Below are 21,578 nucleotides of genomic sequence, written 5' to 3' on the forward strand. Positions count from 1 at the left end.
TCAAACATCTAACATCGGCCTCTACATTCCGACACTCAGTTACACAACTCCTTTCAAACATGTGGTCAGCTTCCGGTCAGTTACCTCTTTCTTTCTTTGTGAACCTGACGATGACCGAAGAAGGTCGAAACGTTGTTCGCTCTTCTCAACCCAAACGAGCCGTTTTCACATAAATATTTCTCTACAAGTGGGTGTTCTCGACATCACTGATTGTTAAACACTTTGTACCATCTTATATTATTGTTAATTGAGCTATATCTTCTGTTAACTAGTCATATAGTTAAAACACTTTGCCTTACTATTTTATAACATTATTAAATGAAGCATGTCTCTTTAACAGGCTGAGTAGTTTCAACAGTTCCTATGATTATCTTATATTGTTTTTAATTTAATTATATCTTCTGTTAACAGGCTTCAAAGTTACAACACTTTCTCAGCATACTGTTATATTTTTGTTATCTTAATTATATGCTTTGTGTTAATAATTTAAACAGTTACAACAGTTTACGTCATTATATAAAACGGCTGTTGTGGAAAGCTTTATGTAGAGTAATCATTTTTACACACATGTTTATCTCTACAAGTGGGTTTTCTCGTCATCACGGGGTTTACATCATTATCTTACATTGATTTTAATATAGTTATACATTCCTTTAAGAATTTATACAGATACAGTAGTCTTTATTATTATCTTATTTTGTACATAACTGAGTTATTTCTTCCTCAAAAAGGTCCATAATTAGAATAGTTTAGGTAATAGCTTAAAATTAATGGATTTTCACTGAATTATGCCTTTTGTTAAGAAGCTTTATGCTTAAATAGTAAGTATAGTTGTATTATATTATTTTCAATTTAAATATATCTTCTTTTAAAATACAGCATAATTACAATAATTCTATTACGTTCTTATTGTTGTGAATTTAATTATGTTTTGTATCAACAGGTTGCATAGTTACAAACTTTGAATCATTATTTTGTATTGTTTTTAATTATATTACATCTTGTATTTAAAGACTACATATTTACAACTTCTGTTATCATTATGATATATTGTGGTTAGTTTAATTATATGCTCTGTTAAGAGGACACATTGTAACACCAGTTATTTTCATTATCTGAGTTTGTTGTTTATTTTAATATATATTCTGTTAACTGGTATCATAGTTACAATAGTTTGTATTATTATATGATTTAAAATTTATCTTGTGTTAAAATCTTGCACAATTACAAGAATTCTAGTATATTCTTTTAACAGACTGCATCACTGCAGTATTTCAACCCTTTAAGGAAAGTCAGAGAAAAGTTAAGTGGAGCAGATTAGTAAATAAATGGTGGCAACAGACTGACTAGGTGTATAGAAATAAGTATAAGAACCAGTATTGAAGAGAAAAAGGTTGTGATCCGAAAACATGCACAATATGAACGACCCCTCCCATTAATAGCAGCATCTCCCCAGAAAGGACTGTGTCCATTAAAGTCCCCCAGAATTAAAAGGGAAGGCGACAACTGTTCAAGAAGATCATCAAGTTATGAATATAGGAGACCAGGACATCAGGTTAAGAGAGAAAACAATGATGCTATGACACAAGGAAATACGAATGGCTTAAACAGTGTATCAAGTGGTAAAGAGATGGTAGGAACATGCTGATCAACCATCAGCGCCATTCCTCCATACATTCGTATAACACACATGTCCTTCTGATACAAATAAAACTGCCAAAAGATAGCTGTATCAGTAGGTTTCATTAAGGAAAGAAACACAAGACGATAGGAGCCAATCAAGACCTTAATGTAGCCCACATTAGCACAGTCTAAATCCACCTCTAGTAAGACCTGGTGGTTTGGACTAGCAAATTATGGGTCGACGGTTTAAATCCACCTCTCGTAAGACCTGGTGGTTTGGACTAGCAAATTATGGGTCGACGGTTTAAATCCACCACTAGTAAGACCTGGTGGTTTGGACTAGCAAATTATGGGTCGACGGTTTGAATCCACCACTAGTAAGACCTGGTGGTTTGGACTAGCATATTATGGGTCGACGGTTTAAATCCAGTCCCCAAACACACTAGTCTCTTCAGTCGTTGTAATTTGTCGCTCAGTCCCACTATTCATTTCATATTAAAGAATAACCCACTAGTTGACAATCGATTATATTAACTAGCTGATTTCCCTCTAGCCTATCTCTTCCTATTTGTGAACGACTAGTTCAGATAACTCTCTTGTAGCTTTGTGTGAAATTCATCTAAACTTACAAACTAACCAAATATTTCTCACAAGAGTGCTCACGGAATGCTGAGTAACAATATGTTCCCTGAACCTGTCTGACGGTGAAAGACAACGTCCTACTTCCTAATCCATTATTGTAAATCATTCAACAGTCTGTATTTCTCTAGATGGTTATTCCAGTTTTATGAACTTATAATGGTGTATTTGACTAAAACCAGAAACAACTCTTTAGTTCTGAAATAATTAAAAAAACATATAATCGTATGGTGAGCAACTGATTTTCCGGTTGGTTAATAATGAAGGTGCCAAATACATTTCCTTGTCTTTTGTAAACTATTTAACCAAAAATATAACGAACTAAAACAGAAAGACTTTATTTTATTACTCCAATTTGTGATATACTTAACCCTAAATCTGAGATAAAGCTAAAGTAGAAACAGGAACTACTTCTGACAGTCTGTAAATTTATGTATTTTGTTATTCCACTTTGTGATATACTTAACCCTAAACCTGAGATAAAGCTGAAGTAGAAACAGGAACTACTTCTGACAGTCTGTAAATTTATGTATTTTGTTAGTGTTCTTTGATTGTTGAAGAAGCACACAATAGGTGAATATCATAAAGTATTTATGTAGAATTTTCAAGCTTGTTTGTGAACTGTTATAGACATTCTATAACCTACATTATAGTAAAACAAATAAAGAAACTGCTGTTGATTATTATGAATTAACTAGAAGTGCGCAGCTAACTAGATATACATAAAAAAGGCTTCGAATATAACACATCGACAAAGATAACAGAGAAAATAGGCAGATAGACTGATTGAAATACAAATAAACAGAACGAAATAATGTAATAACATGAGATACAAATACACAGATAAAGTTGTCTTTAGATAAGTTAATAAATTACATGTACTAAATCAGGAAAGACTGAGACGAGATTAAATTAAGAAAAAGCAAACAGAAAGAGATCAAAGGAAAAGAAGAGAGAAACAAAAGGATGAATCTCAATGTACTGGATTTAATGTCAGTCTCTTCGGGCTGTTTAGATGTCAAGTTTGTGAAACATGTCACAGAAGTAAATAACCCATCTGGCTGGGCAACAACTTTGTCTGAAGATATACGACATTTTCTATTATCAATCACATACGTAAGGTTACATTTAGTGATTTATTGTTGTGTTGTCGAGAAACACTTGCCCGAAGCACGTGCAGCGAAAGAAAAGTTTGGAAAATCACCAACGATACCATTAGTGTTTATTGAAATGCCAATCGATATTTTATTTTTTTAAACCAAACTACTGCGGCACTACGTGCGTGTGTCTAACATATCTCGTTCACTTCTCCCTAAGGCTCAACAATATACGACAGATCGGAGACAATTGTTTCCAGAGGAATCACCTCATTGGCATAGAAACATACGCTTTTAAGGGGGCGAATTTTACTTTTGGCGGGAATATCTGACAGAAGTTTATTCCGGTAAATTTGTTTAACTCAAATATTTCAAATAGCGTAGTTTGACTGTCAAACTAGTGTAGTGTTTTGTTTTGTTTGTTTGTTTATGTCTTCTGTCACGGTTCGCGAATCATAGATCACCTGCTTCAGTTGACAGAAAATATAAAGAAACAAAAAACACCTTAGGGCCTTGAGTGTGTTATATGAGTGACAGTCAAACTACATTACTCGAATAGAGTTGCTCAAGAGTTGACGTTGGAAGTTGTTGACCAACTCCTTTTATTCAAAGACCAAACTATTTAACTGTATTCACTTAGTTTGTTTATCTGTTAACTGTATTTACTTAGTTTGTTTATCTGTTAACTGTATTTACCCAGTTTGTTTATCTGTTAACTGTATTTACCTAGTTTTTTATCTGTTAACTGTATTTACTTAGTTTGTTTATCTGTTAACTGTATTTACTTAGCATTCAAATTAACAACTTAGCATTTTGTTTCCCAGTTTGTTTGGTTTCTATACTTTCTTTGGTAGACCTCTACGCTTGTGTCTCCATAACAGGCAATTGCTGTCCATTTGACAAAGTTTCATCAGTTTCTTTGCTTGTTGAATGTTTTAACTTAACGTTCAAACTACTTATTTAAAATTTTGTTTCCCTATTTACCAAGTTAGTTTATCTGTTGAACGTATCTATTTAACATTCAAACTAACAGCATAATATTTTTTTTTCCTGGTTTATTTCCCTAAAACAATTAATTTATGGCCTTTATCTTCAAATGTACCCCCCGCTAGTACAGCGGTATGTCTCCGGATTTATTAGGTTGAGGAATAATTCGTGAGCGTTTTTAAATAATTTCATTGAAGCATTACATGCAAGACTATACAATACTTCAATGCATGAACACATTACACCCAAAACATTTATTATGATACTTTATTTCATGTAATACCTAGGTATATAGTATGCATTGTTTTAAACGAAATTGCAAGAAATTAAATGCGAAAAGCAGATGGTGTCGAAAATGCTCGATTTTGTCCACTTGACATTCCATTTAATGAGCTGAAAATGAAAGCAAAAATTAAAGACATATGAAAATCAAACACACCATCTATTAGAGCAAAAAATTATCTACCAAATGACATGAAATATTTTGTGAAAGCGTTTCATTTATGAATATATTTTTTTAACTTGAAAAAACGCTCACAAATTATTCCTCAACCCAATACAACGCTAAAATCAGGGTTCGATTCCTCTCGGTGGGGTGAGCAGATAACCCAATGTGCTTTTGTTATAAGAAAAAACACACATCTTCAATGCTTCTATCAACCCCTTGTACCTATTAATTAGCTCATCAGACTTACTCTTCACTATATTGTTAGGCCCTATGTGCACAATAAAAACTTCATTGTTACTAGTCCTCTTCATTATATGTCTTTCTCTGTGTGTTATGTCCTCCATCTTTGCCAAAGTATCACAATCTAACTCGTTTCTCCACTGACAATTCTATCCATATGCTGTGTGAAGGAACAACCTATAACTATAACATATTTAAATTCATAATGTATGTCCTCCTATATTCCCTTTACTTTCCCTCCCTCCAACAGTTTTACCATCTACATAACCCTAGGGTTGAGATCTGTCGTTCAATAGACTAGGATCTTTATAATAAAGTTTACTATTTTTTATCCTAAACTACCGTTTGTAACTTTCTGAATGTCAATGTTAATCTTAACTAATACGTCCTTTACATCTGAGTTCCTTTTGAAGTCCTACTATCATTTCCTTCAGTTTATACTTTTATTTATTCATTTCCTCAACATTAGTTAGAATAGCCTTCAAGTTTTTTTTCCAACCTACAAATTATACATATATATTATCACTATTGGCTTCCTTAAAAGTGTTAAATAGTCCAGAGTTATTAAATAAAACTCGTTCATTACACCTATCGCACCTAACAAACTTGGAACACTTAATTCAAATTTAGTCTTAGCCGTTGCAGAATTAAAATAAACACTCGATACTCTGATTAAATACCAGTAGCCTATTGGTAACACTTTTAAGCCTAAGTTTGACAATTAACTAGTGTTTACGCTGCATTTATAAAATAATGAATTTAATTTATCTTACAATTTCACTGCAAGTTTAATTATAATTAAGCCCAAATAACCGTTACGCATACTAAGCCTAATCTTACATTATTCTACACGTTACACTACTGAATTTTAAATTAAAAACTTACACTTATTGTTTGAGTCCACAATCTTACTAAATCTAGTTTTTGTATTAAATTCTAATTTCTGAAGATAATAATGGTAAAACCAAATAGTGTTCAAAAATCCACAATGTCATAAGAACATTCAACCTTGCTTAATAAATTTTTCCCCGCGTATTTAATTTCTTTATCTGTCAAATGTATTTACTTACAATTCAAACCACTTCACATTTCTCCAGGTTATTCAGTTTTTGTACCTGAATATGGTCGTTCTTCATCTATCTATTTATCTGATTAACATAGACTCGCTCTTTTGTGCTGTACATTTTATTAAACGTTTTATCAACTTCTATTCAGAATGTTAGTTATTCAGATCTCCGTCCGTTTGTTTTCTTTTATGTATGAATAAACTTTGCAAAACCACTCTGAATATGGGCACGACTTCTCTATAAGATCAAATGTGTTATCTCGCGTGGTAAATGTGATGACATCTTGTGTAGGGTTAGATGTGTTATAATGCATAAAAGACGTGATGACATCTTGTGTAGGGTTAGATGTGTTATAATGCATAAAAGACGTAATGACATCTTGTGTAGGGTTAGATGTGTTATAATGCGTAAAAGACGTAATGACACTAGATGTAAGGTCAAATACGTTATCGTGTCTTGATTTTTATATAAAGAGAAATACACCGTGTTGTATGAATGAGTCGTAGCTTTCATGTGACGTCAAATATTCTATAACGTGTGAGTGATTCGACGACATATCATATAATGTAAAATCTTTCATCACGCTCGAAAATGTAACATGATAACGTTTCATGTAAGGTTCAACATGTTAATTTAACAGCAAGTTTCAATGAACTGAGGAGTCCTGACGTCAGACTAAAAATTAGCATTAACATAAGCTAATTTCGTTCTCTTGGTTTCAACAAAGTGATTGTACCAACGTTCTAAGGCAGATATCGACAAATATTTTCAGTTCGAGAATCCAACCCAAAATTTCAGTAGCCCGGTGTACCTAACATAAATTCTCTACTGTTTGTACCGGGAAATAAATACTACGTACATTTATTTACTTTCACAGAAACGAGTGCATACTAACAATCACATGATACCAACAATCACTTGATAGCATTGTCTGAGGTAACTGCCTTTGGTTCCGTATCACTCTAAACATGAACATCGACTGATTGAATTCATCAATGAAGAAGAACATGTCACGAAATTAGTAACGTCTTGTGAAACCGCAGTGTTTCATTCCTGAAAAAAACACGAAGAATCCACCATTAAAGTTCTCGAAACAGAGTTTGTCTTAGGAGTCAAAGAACACGCAAATAGTTCCTCACTTCCGAGAGTCCAGAACAGTTTGGATTTGAGCTGTTTAGCATGTTCTCCGGTGGAAGTATTGGGGTTTACAATGCTAGAACCAAACGTTGGATTCCCTTCGACAGACACAGCAGATAGCCCGAAATGGCTTTGTTATAAGAAAGTACATACGCCCACTCACACATTCTGTCTAGTTCATCCTTACGCACGAATATAATGCCAGAAAATACTAGGCGCCACGATGAAATGTTTAGTCGTCATGACAACCTGGCACCCAGGATTTGTCGAGGCCAGTTCTAGAATGTATAAATAGATATGGTTCGTAATTAAATAAATCTACTGTCTGTCAACGGCGACCGATTTTCTGGTTCCAGTTTCTTAACCCAGAAATATATCGAGAAAATGTACAGTTCAAACTAATGTTTTGTCACTTCATAAGTTATTATACGATGAATAATGATAAAGAATTGATTACTTTATATTTGTGGGTGAGTTTTATTACACAAGTGATTTACGCTTAAATTTAGCTTAATCACAGATTTTGAAAAGTATATCAAAATTACTTACCTTTTTGTCCGACTTGCGCACGGCTTCATAAATTTTCCAGGCCAGCTCGGGTCCAGCACTGCCTACTTGTTGACCCAGGTCATAATACTGAGTAATAGAATTGGCATCCGTGAGAGCAGAGGCTGAAGGCTTCGTCTTGGAGAACATGATGACCTCACGAGGCATGGTGTCTGATGCAGTAACAGAATTCGATCTGACCAAAATAGCAGATCAAACCTGAGAATAGAGCCTACAGGTAGCACAGACCCACTCTTAAAAACTGGCAGAAATGAAACGGACTACCTTCTTTCTACAGGTTATGTTATTACAGTGAACAGTTAGAGCGAAACTTTCAGTTTTTATAATCTGAACTATTTATAATGAGGTGTTGTTATCGCACTATGTCATCTCCGTAAACAGCAACTGTTTCTGTACTATTAATAACTTTACTTGCACTTTCCAACAGACTCTGCATGTACTCAGATTAACTTTCCTGCTTCTTTCCAACAGAGCATTTGTAACATGAATAACTTTCAATACGCACTAACAGAATCCAGACTTTACAAGAACTTACAGTTAGTTAATGTTTCCCTGGTGCCATTTTTAATATTAAACATTGAATAATTTTATGTGATGAACATTATCGAAATCTTAATTTGTTTTTAAACTACAGAAAATTAAGTATTACAGGTTTATAAAAATTAGGAGCAAGTAACTTCAAAAAATTTAAAACAGATAAGTTTTGTGAAATAGGAAAGAACTGAAGGACACGAGTCAGTATTTAAAACAGATAAGTTTTGTAAAATAGGAAAGAACTGAAGAACACGAGTCAGGATTTAAAACAGATAAGTTTTGTAAAATAGGAAAGAACTGAAGGACACGAGTCAGTATTTAAAACAGATAAGTTTTGTATAATAATAGGGAAAGAACTGAAGGACACGAGTCAGAATTTAAAACAGATAAGTTTTGTGAAATAGGAAAGAACTAAAGGACACGAGTCAGTATTTAAAACAGATAAGTTTTGTAAAATAGGAAAGAACTGAAGGACACGAGTCAGTATTTAAAACAGATAAGTTTTGTAAAATAGGAAAGAACTGAAGGACACGAGTCAGTATTTAAAACAGATAAGTTTTGTGAAATAGGAAAGAACTAAAGGACACGAGTCAGTATTTAAAACAGATAAGTTTTGTAAAATAGGAAAGAACTGAAGGACACGAGTCAGTATTTAAAACAGATAAGTTTTGTAAAATAGGAAAGAACTGAAGGACACGAGTCAGTAGTTAAAACTGATAAGTTTTGTGAAATAGGAAAGAACTGAAGAACACGAGTCAGTAAATAAAAGCAGATCTATTAAAGTCTAAGTAAGAATTAATTTCGCGAAGTAACTTCTAAAACCCATTTATTTTCTCGAACAAACCATGATACGAACAACCACGCTTTTATACGTAATTGAACTGTGTTGTTATAATTTTAAAGTCAGAAATCATATTTCCATACTGGGAATAACAGAAACAACCACAACCATCTTATAATACCAAATACATTATGAACAACTGTACTGCAATCATACAAATAACACAAAACAGGTCGTTAAACATTTGATAATACCTAAAATGTCATGAACATTTGTTCTGTAATGTCAGTGTACTCTTCAACATTGTGTCCATAGCTCGCGAATAGACTAGTACTTTACTTCACCACAACAGTTAGTCTGCAATTTAAATTTCTTCTGTCAGCAGAGAATGTGTTTTGTTGTTTTTAAGGAGACAGATAAAGATTCTGGAACAACACTTTCGAAGGCTAGATGAACCCACAGGACACGTCTTTCTGTAAGATAAAATGAAGGTTTATTTTATTCAACAACTACATATTTTACACAACTTCTATACTTAAAATTAAACAAGAAAAATGACAAATTAAGAGTTTAATGTTTTGATTTATTATTAAAGATAATAATGTGACAGATTGCTGTTAGGTTAAGTTAGCCTAAATCTGACCTAAGTAACATTATCTTCTCAAAAAATACGCACACACCATCATGAACTACAGCATTCTTAGTTTCAGATCAAAAGTAACACAGCACGAAATAACCCAATTCCTTTTTTATATAAATGTTTTTGTACTATTTTGCAGCTGTTATATTGTTAATAAAGTTGTTGACCTACGTGGTTCTGCCACCACAGCCTGCAAAAGTATATAAATATGTTTTATTTGGAATATTCACGTATCATTTGAATAAATGTTTTATTCGAACTCTGTATTCGGCCTTACACTTACGTATCTCAATAAGGGTCAAATTAGGCTAAATAATTTCAACCTCCAGTTAAAGTAAATACAAGTTCAGATTTTAATAAAGCAATGTAGTTGGAACTGACATAAAACCAGTCACTCTGTGAAGTTCCTACATTGTTTGGAAGTGTTTGTTTACTTACAAGAATTTTCTGATAAAATGTTTTTTATAGGAGCCATATAGCTCCGACAGCTAGAATTAATTAAAAGTTTTCGAATATTAGAAATTTAGGTTTAGAGGAAATATTTATAAGTATAGAGTTTATAACAAAATAAAATGATTAGATTGAAAAAAGAATAATTTTAAATAAATGTATTATAATATGTTTCAGAAACTTGTGTAAGGTGTAATATAATAATAATACCAGTAATAAGACAGGTGACTTAACAGTAACAGATGTAATATAATAATACCAGTAATGAGACAGGTGACTTAACAGTAACATATGTAATATAATAATACCAGTAATGAGACAGGTGACTTAACAGTAACATATGTAATATAATAATAATACCAGTAATAAGACAGGTGACTTAACAGTAACATATGTAATATAATAATAACACCAGTAATAAGACAGATGACTTAACAGTAACAGATGTAATATAATAATAATACCAGTAATAAGACAGGTGACTTAACAGTAACATATGTAATATAATAATAATACCAGTAATGAGACACGTGACTTAACAGTAACAGATGTAATATAATAATAATACCAGTAATGAGACAGGTGACTTAACAGTAACAGATGTAATAAATGATACCAGTAATGAGACAGGTGACTTAACAGTAGCAGATGTAATAAATGATACCAGTAATGAGACAGGTGACTTAACAGTAACAGATGTAATATAATAATACCAGTAATAAGACAGGTGACTTAACAGTAACAGCTGTAATATAATAATACCAGTAATAAGACAGGTGACTTAACAGTAACAGATGTAATATAATGATACCAGTAATAAGACAGGTGACTTAACAGTAACAGATGTAATATAATGATACCAGTAATGAGACAGGTGACTTAACAGTAACAGATGTAATATAATGATACCAGTAATAAGACAGGTGACTTAACAGTAACAGATGTAATATAATGATACCAGTAATGAGACAGGTGACTTAACAGTAACAGATGTAATATAATAATACCAGTAATAAGACAGGTGACTTAACAGTAACAGAATCAAGTTGTATCTGATTAACTGTAATTCAACAGTTCAAGTTATCATTACACCAATAAATACTTAAATAAATTCCACCTGATCGTAGTGTAATAACAGTATCCAAAGTAATGTATTCTTGACATAACCTCCCGATCGTAGCGTAATGACAATATCTAAAGTAATGTATTCTTGACATAACCTCCCGTCGTAGTGTAATAACAGTATCTAAAGTAACGTATTCTTGACATAACCTCCCGATCGTAGTGTAATGACAATATCTAAAGTAACGTATTTTTGACATAACCGATCGATCGTAGTGTAATGACAGTATCTAAAGTAACGTATTCTTGACATAACCTACCGATCGTAGTGTAATGACAGTATCTAAAGTTATTTATTCTTGACATAACCTCCGGAATGTAGCATAATGACAGTATCTAAAGTAATGTATTCTTGACATAACCTACCGATCGTAGAGTAATGACAGTATCTAAAGTAATGTATTCTTGACATAACCTACCGATCGTAGTGTAATGACAGTATCTAAAGTAATGTATTCTTGACATAACCTACCGATCGTAGAGTAATGACAGTATCTAAAGTAATGTATTCTTGACATAACCTACCGATCGTAGTGTAATGACAGTATCTAAAGTAATGTATTCTTGACATAACCTACCGATCGTAGAGTAATGACAGTATCTAAAGTAACGTATTCTTGACATAACCTACCGATCGTAGTGTAATGACAGTATCTAAAGTAATGTATTCTTGACATAACCTCCGGAATGTAGCATAATGACAGTATCTAAAGTAATGTATTCTTGACATAACCTACCGATCGTAGTGTAATGACAGTATCTAAAGTAATGTATTCTTGACATAACCTACCGATCGTAGTGTAATGACAGTATCTAAAGTAATGTATTCTTGACATAACCTACCGATCGTAGAGTAATGACAGTATCTAAAGTAATGTATTCTTGACATAACCTACCGATCGTAGTGTAATGACAGTATCTAAAGTAATGTATTCTTGACATAACCTCCCGAATGTAGCAGTAATGACAGTATCTAAAGTAATGTATTCTTGACATAACCTACCGATCGTAGTGTAATGACAGTATCTAAAGTAATGTATTCTTGACATAACCTACCGATCGTAGTGTAATGACAGTATCTAAAGTAATGTATTCTTGACATAACCTACCGATCGTAGAGTAATGACAGTATCTAAAGTAATGTATTCTTGACATAACCTACCGATCGTAGTGTAATGACAGTATCTAAAGTAATGTATTCTTGACATAACCTACCGATCGTAGTGTAATGACAGTATCTAAAGTAATGTATTCTTGACATAACCTACCGATCGTAGTGTAATGACAGTATCTAAAGTAATGTATTCTTGACATAACCTACCGATCGTAGTTTAATGACAGTATCTAAAGTAATGTATTCTTGACATAACCTACCGATCGTAGTGTAATGACAGTATCTAAAGTAATGTATTCTTGACATAACCTCCGGAACATAGCGTAATGACAGTATCTAAAGTAATGTATTCTTGACATAACCTCCGGAACGTAGTGTAATGACAGTATCTAAAGTAATGTATTCTTGACATAACCTCCGGAACGTAGTGTAATGACAGTATCTAAAGTAATGTATTCTTGACATAACCTACCGATCGTAGAGTAATGACAGTATCTAAAGTAACGTATTCTTGGCATAACCTACCGATCGTAGTGTAATGACAGTATCTAAAGTAATGTATTCTTGACATAACCTCCGGAATGTAGCATAATGACAGTATCTAAAGTAATGTATTCTTGACATAACCTACCGATCGCAGTGTAATGACAGTATCTAAAGTAATTTATTCTTGACATAAACTCCCAATCGTAGCGTAATGACAGTATCTAAAGTAACGTATTCTTCACATAACCTCCGGAACATAGCGTAATGACAGTATCTAAAGTAATGTATTCTTGACATAACCTCCGGAACGTAGCGTAATGACAGTATCTAAAGTAATGTATTCTTGACATAACCTCCGGAACGTAGCGTAATGACAGTATCTAAAGTAATGTATTCTTGACATAACCTCCGGAACGTAGCGTAATGACAGTATTTAAAGTAATGTATTCTTGACATAACCTCCGGAACGTAGTGTAATGACAGTATCTAAAGTAATGTATTCTTGACATAACCTCCGGAACGTAGCGTAATGACACTATCTAAAGTAATGTATTCTTAACATAACCTCCGGAACGTAGCGTAATGACAGTATCTAAAGTAATGTATTCTTGACATAACCTCCGGAACGTAGCGTAATGACAGTATCTAAAGTAATGTATTCTTGACATAACCTCCGGAACATAGCGTAATGACAGTATTTAAAGTAATGTATTCTTGACATAACCTCCGGAACGTAGCGTAATGACAGTATCTAAAGTAATGTATTCTTGACATAACCTCCCGATCGTAGCGTAATGACAGTATCTAAAGTAATGTATTCTTAACATAACCTCCGGAACGTAGCGTAATGACAGTATCTAAAGTAATGTATTCCTGACATAACCTCCGGAACGTAGCGTAATGACAGTATCTAAAGTAATGTATTCTTGACATAACCTCCGGAACGTAGCGTAATGACGGTATCTAAAGTAATGTATTCTTGACATAACCTCCGGAACGTAGCGTAATGACAGTATCTAAAGTAATGTATTCTTGACATAACCTCCGGAACGTAGCGTAATGACAGTATCTAAAGTAATGTATTCTTGACATAACCTCCCGATCGTAGCGTAATGACAGTATCTAAAGTAATGTATTCTTGACATAACCTCCCGAACGTAAAGAAACAACAGTATTTAACGTAATATATGGCCGACCAAACCATCAGAACATAGCGTAATTATATTATATAAAGTGAATCAACCTGATCATCTGAAAGTACCTAAACTAATGAGTGGTCCATCTAGTCTAGAAAATGTAATGTAATGACAGTATGAAAAGTTAATTATGATGTGGGTTTAAAAATGATCATCATGTCTTTCCGTGAGCCTGTGGCTCTCCTTCGACATACAGCTGACCAGTGCATTCGCAAGTGACTCGCTAAACGCTTGATAGCTAAATGAGGTAGATGTTGTATCGACACGTGTTAGATTTGGCGAAGTTTCACCTTAACCAAGCGACTACTTGTCACTTACCAAGTCTGCTAGACATAAATGAATTTTTTTGTCAAATCATTATTCCAGTTGTCCTGCGTTATCAAGTAATATGTAATATTGTTAAATATCTTCATAATCTATGTTTTGAGGATCGTATAAAAGTACTAATAAGACCCCGGATGTGACGTGATATGGATTCTGTTTTCTCGTATTAACGTGTGTTTTTCTTATAGCAAAGCTACGTCGGGCTATCTGTTGTGTCCACCGAAGGAAATCGAACCCTTGATTTTACCATTGTAAATCCGTATAATTACAGCTGTTTCAGCGAGGGACTTCTCGTTCTAGGTTCATTCCGGAATTGTTACTACATATGTGAAAGTAAAATGAAACACAAATGTGAAAAATGAGCAGTTTTGTGGCTGAAATTGTTTTTATTTAAGTAATTAAATCATTTCGACACAGCAGCTTCCGTTATTTGTTTCAGTGACCAGGAACAACGAACACTGCCTGAAAGTGTTTTATTGCATGTAACTAAAAATTAAAATTTCATAGGTCCATGGTAACCAAGAGTGCAGCTTAACAACAAACAACAGAGGAGAGTTAAAACAATAACAACTAAATAAGCATCAGATTAAACAATGAATAAATCATATGATAATGAAAGAAGTAATTATAACCTGCTGACGTATATTACAGGTAAAGCCTGGGGTCACGGGTTCGAATCCCTCTGGTACCTTTAGGGACAGCTAGCGCAGATAGCTCTCGTGTAGCTTTGTGCGAAATTCAAAAATAAACAAACAAATATTACAGGTAATAGGATAGAATGAATTGTTTCATTTAAGTTTACTAAATGACCAAAGTATTTATTTACTACATAAAGGATTTGCAGTAAGCAAGAATGTTTTATCCATTTAACTACAAAACTTTCTTTACCTTTAACATAGTTCTGTTTAATAATGACTATCGAAATGTCGTGCCTGTTAAGACATATTCTTACTTGCCGGAAAATCTCTAAAACTAAATAAAGCAGGTAATTTTATCAGTGGGGTGTATGAGTCACAGGATTCAGATACAGCAGGTACTTTTATCAGTGGGGCGTATGAGTCACAGGATTCAAACAAATAAAGCAGGTACTTTTATCAGTGGGGTGTATTAGACACAGGATTCAAACAAATAAAGCAGGTACTTTTATCAGTGGGGTGTATGAGATACAGGATTCAAACAAATAAAGCAGGTAATTTCATCAGTGGGGTGTATGAGATACAGGATTCAAACAAATAAAGCAGGTAATTTTATCCGTGGGGTGTATGAGTCACAGGATTCAAACAAATAAAGCAGGTAATTTTATCCGTGGGGTGTATGAGTCACAGGATTCAAACAAATAAAGCAGGTAATTTTATCCGTGGGGTGTATGAGTCACAGAATTCAAACAAATAAAGCAGGTACTTTTATCAGTGGGGTGTATGAGATACAGGATTCAAATAAAGAAACCTACAACTAAAAAATTCGTAGCTTCATTACTAACACAAGAAAAATCTGCATGAGTATACTAGAAATGCAGTCATACTGTAAGATCATCAACCTATGTGTGGTTCTCAGGAATACTGACACACCATCAACTAATGTGTGATTATTAGGAATACTGTCAGATCATCAACTTATGTGTGGTTATTAGGAATACTGTCAGACCGTCAACCTATGTGTGGTTATTAGGAATACTGTCAGATCATCAACTTATGTGTGGTTATTAGGAATACTGTCAGACCGTCAACCTATGTGTGGTTATTATGAATTCTCATACCATCAACAAATGTGTGGTTATTAGGAATACTGTCAGATCATCAACCTATGTGTGGTTATTAGGAATACTGTCAGACCATCAACCTATGTGTGGTTATTAGGAATACTGTCAGATCATCAACTGATGTATGATTATTAGGAATACTGTCAGATCATCAACTTATGTGTGGTTATTAGGAATACTCAGATCATCAACTTATGTGTGGTTATTATGAATACTCAGATCATCAACTTATGTGTGGTTATTAGGAATACTCAGATCATCAACTTATGTGTGGTTATTAGGAATACTCAGATCATTATCTTATGTGTGGTTATTAGGAATACTGTCAGACCGTCAACCTATGTGTGGTTATTATGAATACTCAGACCATCAACAAATGTGTGGTTATTAGGAATACTCACAGACCGTCAACTTATGTGTAGTTATTAGGAATACTGACAGACCATCAACTAATGTGTGGTTATTAGGAATACTCTCGGACCATCAACTAGTCATCATCACCCACCGCCAACTCTTGGGATACACCTTTACCAACGAATAGTGGGATTGACCGTCACATAATAACGCCCCCACGGCTGAAGGGGCGAGCACGTTTCAGGCGACGGGGATTCGAACCCGTGACCCTCAGATTATGAGTTGAATGCCTAACCCACTTGGCCATGCCGGGCCAACGTTTTAGTACAAGTGGATTATAACTGACAGGCATAACGTTAACCCTTGTATGAAATATAATAGGTAGTTATTCCATTAGGTTATAAATAAGACACTGTATTTACACTGTATAAAACCTGCTTGTTATTTAAATATTTTGTAATTAAAACCATAAATTATTTTCATGTCAACAGCTCTTTTGCTTCACGTTCTGTTTTCGATCAAACATCCCTTTCTTGATTTTACTTTTTGGCATACCATTTAGCTCACAGCCAAATAAAGCACTCTTTTCTGGTGCGTAGTTTTCTTAATGCCCGCGTAGGCGCGTGGCAGGATATTCTTAATCCGTTCATGTGCATTAGTTTATCTTCCCCACAAACATAGCTCGTATTACAGAAGAACGAAATTTGAAACTTACTGAGGCATCTCAACCAATATAAGTCAACAATATATTGAAACAACTGTGTTTCCAATTAAACAGTATTACACGTGTAGCATTCAGTGGCATATTTTTATACAATACTGGATTCGTCATATAACAACATCTTTGCTCACGTGTGGAAAAACTGAATTTTTTTTTCTTATTGTTTATTTGAAACCAGCGAATTTACTGCGATAGGTATTCTGTATATAAAATATATGAAGTTGTTAATTTACAAAAGGAATAGACAAAACAAGATGAATTCAAATGCACAGATTATATTTTCAAACCGACAACTAACGTCTGTAGTTTGTTTTTTTAATTTCGCGCAAAGCTACTCGAGGGCTATCTGCGCTAACCGTCCCTAATTTAGCAGTGTAAGGCTAGAGGGAAGGCGGCTAGTCATCACCACCCACCGCCAATTCTAGGGCTACTCTTTAACCAAGGAATAGTGGTATTGACCGTCACATTATACACTTCCACGGCTGAAAGGGAAATCAGGTTTGGTGTGATTCGAACCTGCAACCCTCAGATACCGAGTCGAACGCCTTAATCCACCTGGCCATGCCGGGCCTCTGACAAATAGGGACTCTGAAAAACGGAAACCGACTAGGCTGGAAATGTTTTCTACACTATTTTCAAAAACTACAAATCCCTATTCTGACTGCTCTAAAATCGATAAGCACCGAGTACATGGAGTTAAATGGCCAGCGTGTGAGTCATTAGTCCTAACAGGCGATATTTCAAAGTGAGATTCACAGTTTAATAGAGATAAAGAGAATAATCTGTCTTGTTAAATGATCTTCAAAAGTAACTGAATCCATCTGAGTTGACTTTGATGGAAAGGTGAGAATTATTTAAAGCCAAGATACAACTATCGTAACGAATAGAGTAATGTATCTTAATCATTTATCGTTAAGAGCATAGTGAACTGTAGAGCAATCGGCCAGAGTGGACGTTTGACAAAGAAAAAGAATTTTTAAACTTTTACACACAACAGTTAGATCCTACAATGTATTAGAGTTCAGTACATAATCTGTTTAATACGTGTTTGTCTCTAGCAAATCTAAGGTAAGAACAACAGTAACTGGAGGTTCAATGATTTGGCTATCCTGTTTACGTTATTGTAAGAACAACAATAACTGGAGGTTCAAGGATTTGGCTATCCTGTTTACGTTATTGTAAGAACAACAATAACTGGAGGTTCAAGGATTTGGCTATCCTGTTTACCTTATTGTAAAAACAACAGCAACTGGAGATTCAAGAATTTGGTTATCTTGTTCACGTTATTGTAAGAACAACTGTAACTGGAGGTCAAGGATTTGGCTATCCTGTTTCCCTTATTGTAAAAACAACAGTAACTGGAGGTTCAATGATTTGGTTATCCTGTTTACCTTATTGTAAAACAACAGTAACCGGAGGTTCCATGATTTGGTTATCCTGTTTACCTTATTGTAAAAACAACAGTAACTGGAGGTTCAAGGATTTGGTTATCCTGTTTACCTTATTGTAAAAACAACAGTAACTGGAGATTCAAGGATTTGGTTATCCTGTTTACCTTATTGTAAAAACAACAGTAACTGGAGGTTCAAGGATTTGGTTATCCTGTTTACCTTATTGTAAAACAACAGTAACTGGAGATTCAAGAATTTGGTTATCTTGTTCACGTTATTGTAAGAACAACTGTAACTGGAGGTCAAGGATTTGGCTATCCTGTTTCCCTTATTGTAAAAACAACAGTAACTGGAGGCTCAATGATTTGGCTATCCTGTTTACGTTATTGTAAGAACAACAGAAACTGGAGGTTCAAGGATTTGGTTAATCTGTTTATCTTATTATACGAGCAACAGTAAGTGGAGATTCAAGGATTTGTTTAATCTGTTTATGTTACTGGATAGTTGAAAGTCAAGCAATCAAACGTCACAACCAACATACTCAATTTGCATTTACGATGTCTATACATGAAATCAAGATAGTTAGTTAAACAATGCAAGACAAAATAGTTCAAATATCACACGTCGGTAGTGAACGTTTTATTTTACAAAAACTTTATGTATTCAGAGTTTCACATTGAATCTTGACTTCACTTAAATGACGTCTTCACCTCCTCTGGGTGACTCAGTCACTATGATTTTAGCGGTCAGTAGTACCCACATGATTATGTATTTATCATCACGACATAACAGACATTCACAGCCTATATTAAAAAAATCACGAAAAAATATCGCATCTAAAATTATTTTCAGGAACCAAATCAAAGTCAGAAATACACAGAGTTTGTAATAAATATTTGTTTGTGATTTTCGTGCAAAGATATTGGAGATATCCGTCCTTAATTTAGCAGTGTAACACAAGGAGGAGGGTCAGCTTTGCCTACTCTTTTTAGCAATGAATAGGGAGATTGATTGAAACATAATAATGTCCATACGGCCGAAAGTGTTAGCATGGTGGGTGTGATGTGGATTTGAACTCGCGATCTTCAGATCACCAATGGAGTTCCTTAACCACCTGACTATGCTATGCCGAATGTAGTATATTTAAGAAGAGAAAATAGTATTATAGAACAGCGTAGTAAATGTACGGATTTGTATACTGCAAAAGTTAGGCGAAACTGAAACGATTAAGCCATTATGTGCCAGAAACGTAAATAAAACGAAACAGCAAAACAAAAAAAACTTCTTGAAGCTGCGAATTAAAAGATATGTCAAATCAGTTATATTATTAACCAATAAAACATTCTCTGCATAAGGTTGCTGATTGACTAAAGATCGTAAGTCCAGTTTGTGTGTCGTGGAATGATAGCCATTATGGTTTTAAATTCGTTACATCTAATGTTATAAATATAGTGATAGATAGTGAAAGTACGTGACTTCACTGGTATTACATGGTTGATATATTGTAAAAAACTACGACCTGGCTTCGCTGTGATTACATGGTTGATATATTGTAGATAACTATGACATGACTCCGCTGGGATTACATGGTTGATATATTGTAGGTAACTACGACCTGACTTTGCTGTGATTACATGGTTGATATGTTGTAGATAACTATGACCTGACTCGCTGTGATTACATGGTTGATATATTGTAGATAACTATGACCTGATTTCACTGGGATTACATGGTTGATATATTGTAGATAAATATGACCTGACTTTGCTGGGATTACATAGTTGATATATTGTAGATAACTACTACCTGACTTCACTGGGATTACATAGTTGATATATTGTAGATAACTATAACCTGACTGGCTGGGATTACATGGTTGATATATTGTAGATAACTACGACCTGACTTCACTGAGATTACATGGTTGCTATATTGTAGATAACTACGACCTGACTTCACTGAGATTACATGGTTGATATATTGTAGATAACTATGACCTGATTTCACTGGGATTACATGGTTGATATATTGTAGATAAATATGACCTGACTTTGCTGGGATTACATAGTTGATATATTGTAGATAACTACTACCTGACTTCACTGGGATTACATAGTTGATATATTGTAGATAACTATAACCTGACTGGCTGGGATTACATGGTTGATATATTGTAGATAACTACGACCTGACTTCACTGAGATTACATGGTTGCTATATTGTAGATAACTACGACCTGACTTCACTGAGATTACATGGTTGATATATTGTAGATAATTATGACCTCACTCGCTGTGATTACATGGTTGATACATTGTAGATAACTACGACCTGACTTCATTGGGATTACATGGTTGATATATTGTAGATAACTATGACCTGACTCGCTGGGATTACATGGTTGATATATTGTAGATAACTATGACATGACTCCGCTGGGATTACATGGTTGATATATTGTAGGTAACTACGACCTGACTTCGCTGTGATTACATGGTTGATATATTGTAGATAAATATGACCTGACTTCGCTGGGATTACATAGTTGATATATTGTAGATAACTACTACCTGACTTCACTGGGATTACATAGTTGATATATTGTAGATAACTATGACCTGACTGGCTGGGATTACATGGTTGATATATTGTAGATAACTACGACCTGACTTCACTGAGATTACATGGTTGATATATTGTAGATAACTACGACCTGACTTCACTGAGATTACATGGTTGATATATTGTAGATAATTATGACCTCACTCGCTGTGATTACATGGTTGATACATTGTAGATAACTACGACCTGACTTCATTGGGATTACATGGTTGATATATTGTAGATAACTATGACCTGACTTCACTGAGATTACATGGTTGATATATTGTAGATAATTAT

At 34.1% G+C, this 21,578-nt stretch overlaps 1 protein-coding gene across 1 annotated transcript in view; it reads right to left on the reverse strand.

Moving 5' to 3' along the window:
• LOC143230112 (SCY1-like protein 2) overlaps positions 1–21,578 on the reverse strand; it is a 457,312-nt gene that overhangs the window by 139,113 nt on the left and 296,621 nt on the right. Inside the window, exons 3-4 of the mRNA XM_076463162.1 lie at positions 9,375–9,593; positions 7,788–8,003 (exon numbers count right to left, since the gene is read on the reverse strand). Coding sequence (XP_076319277.1) covers positions 7,788–7,952 — 165 coding nt within the window. The 5' untranslated portion in view covers positions 7,953–8,003; positions 9,375–9,593. The remainder of the gene's footprint in view (positions 1–7,787; positions 8,004–9,374; positions 9,594–21,578) is intronic.

This window comes from Tachypleus tridentatus, chromosome 10 (genome assembly GCF_004210375.1).
Source record: "Tachypleus tridentatus isolate NWPU-2018 chromosome 10, ASM421037v1, whole genome shotgun sequence".
In the NCBI taxonomy this organism is placed as follows: Eukaryota; Metazoa; Arthropoda; class Merostomata; order Xiphosura; family Limulidae; genus Tachypleus; species Tachypleus tridentatus.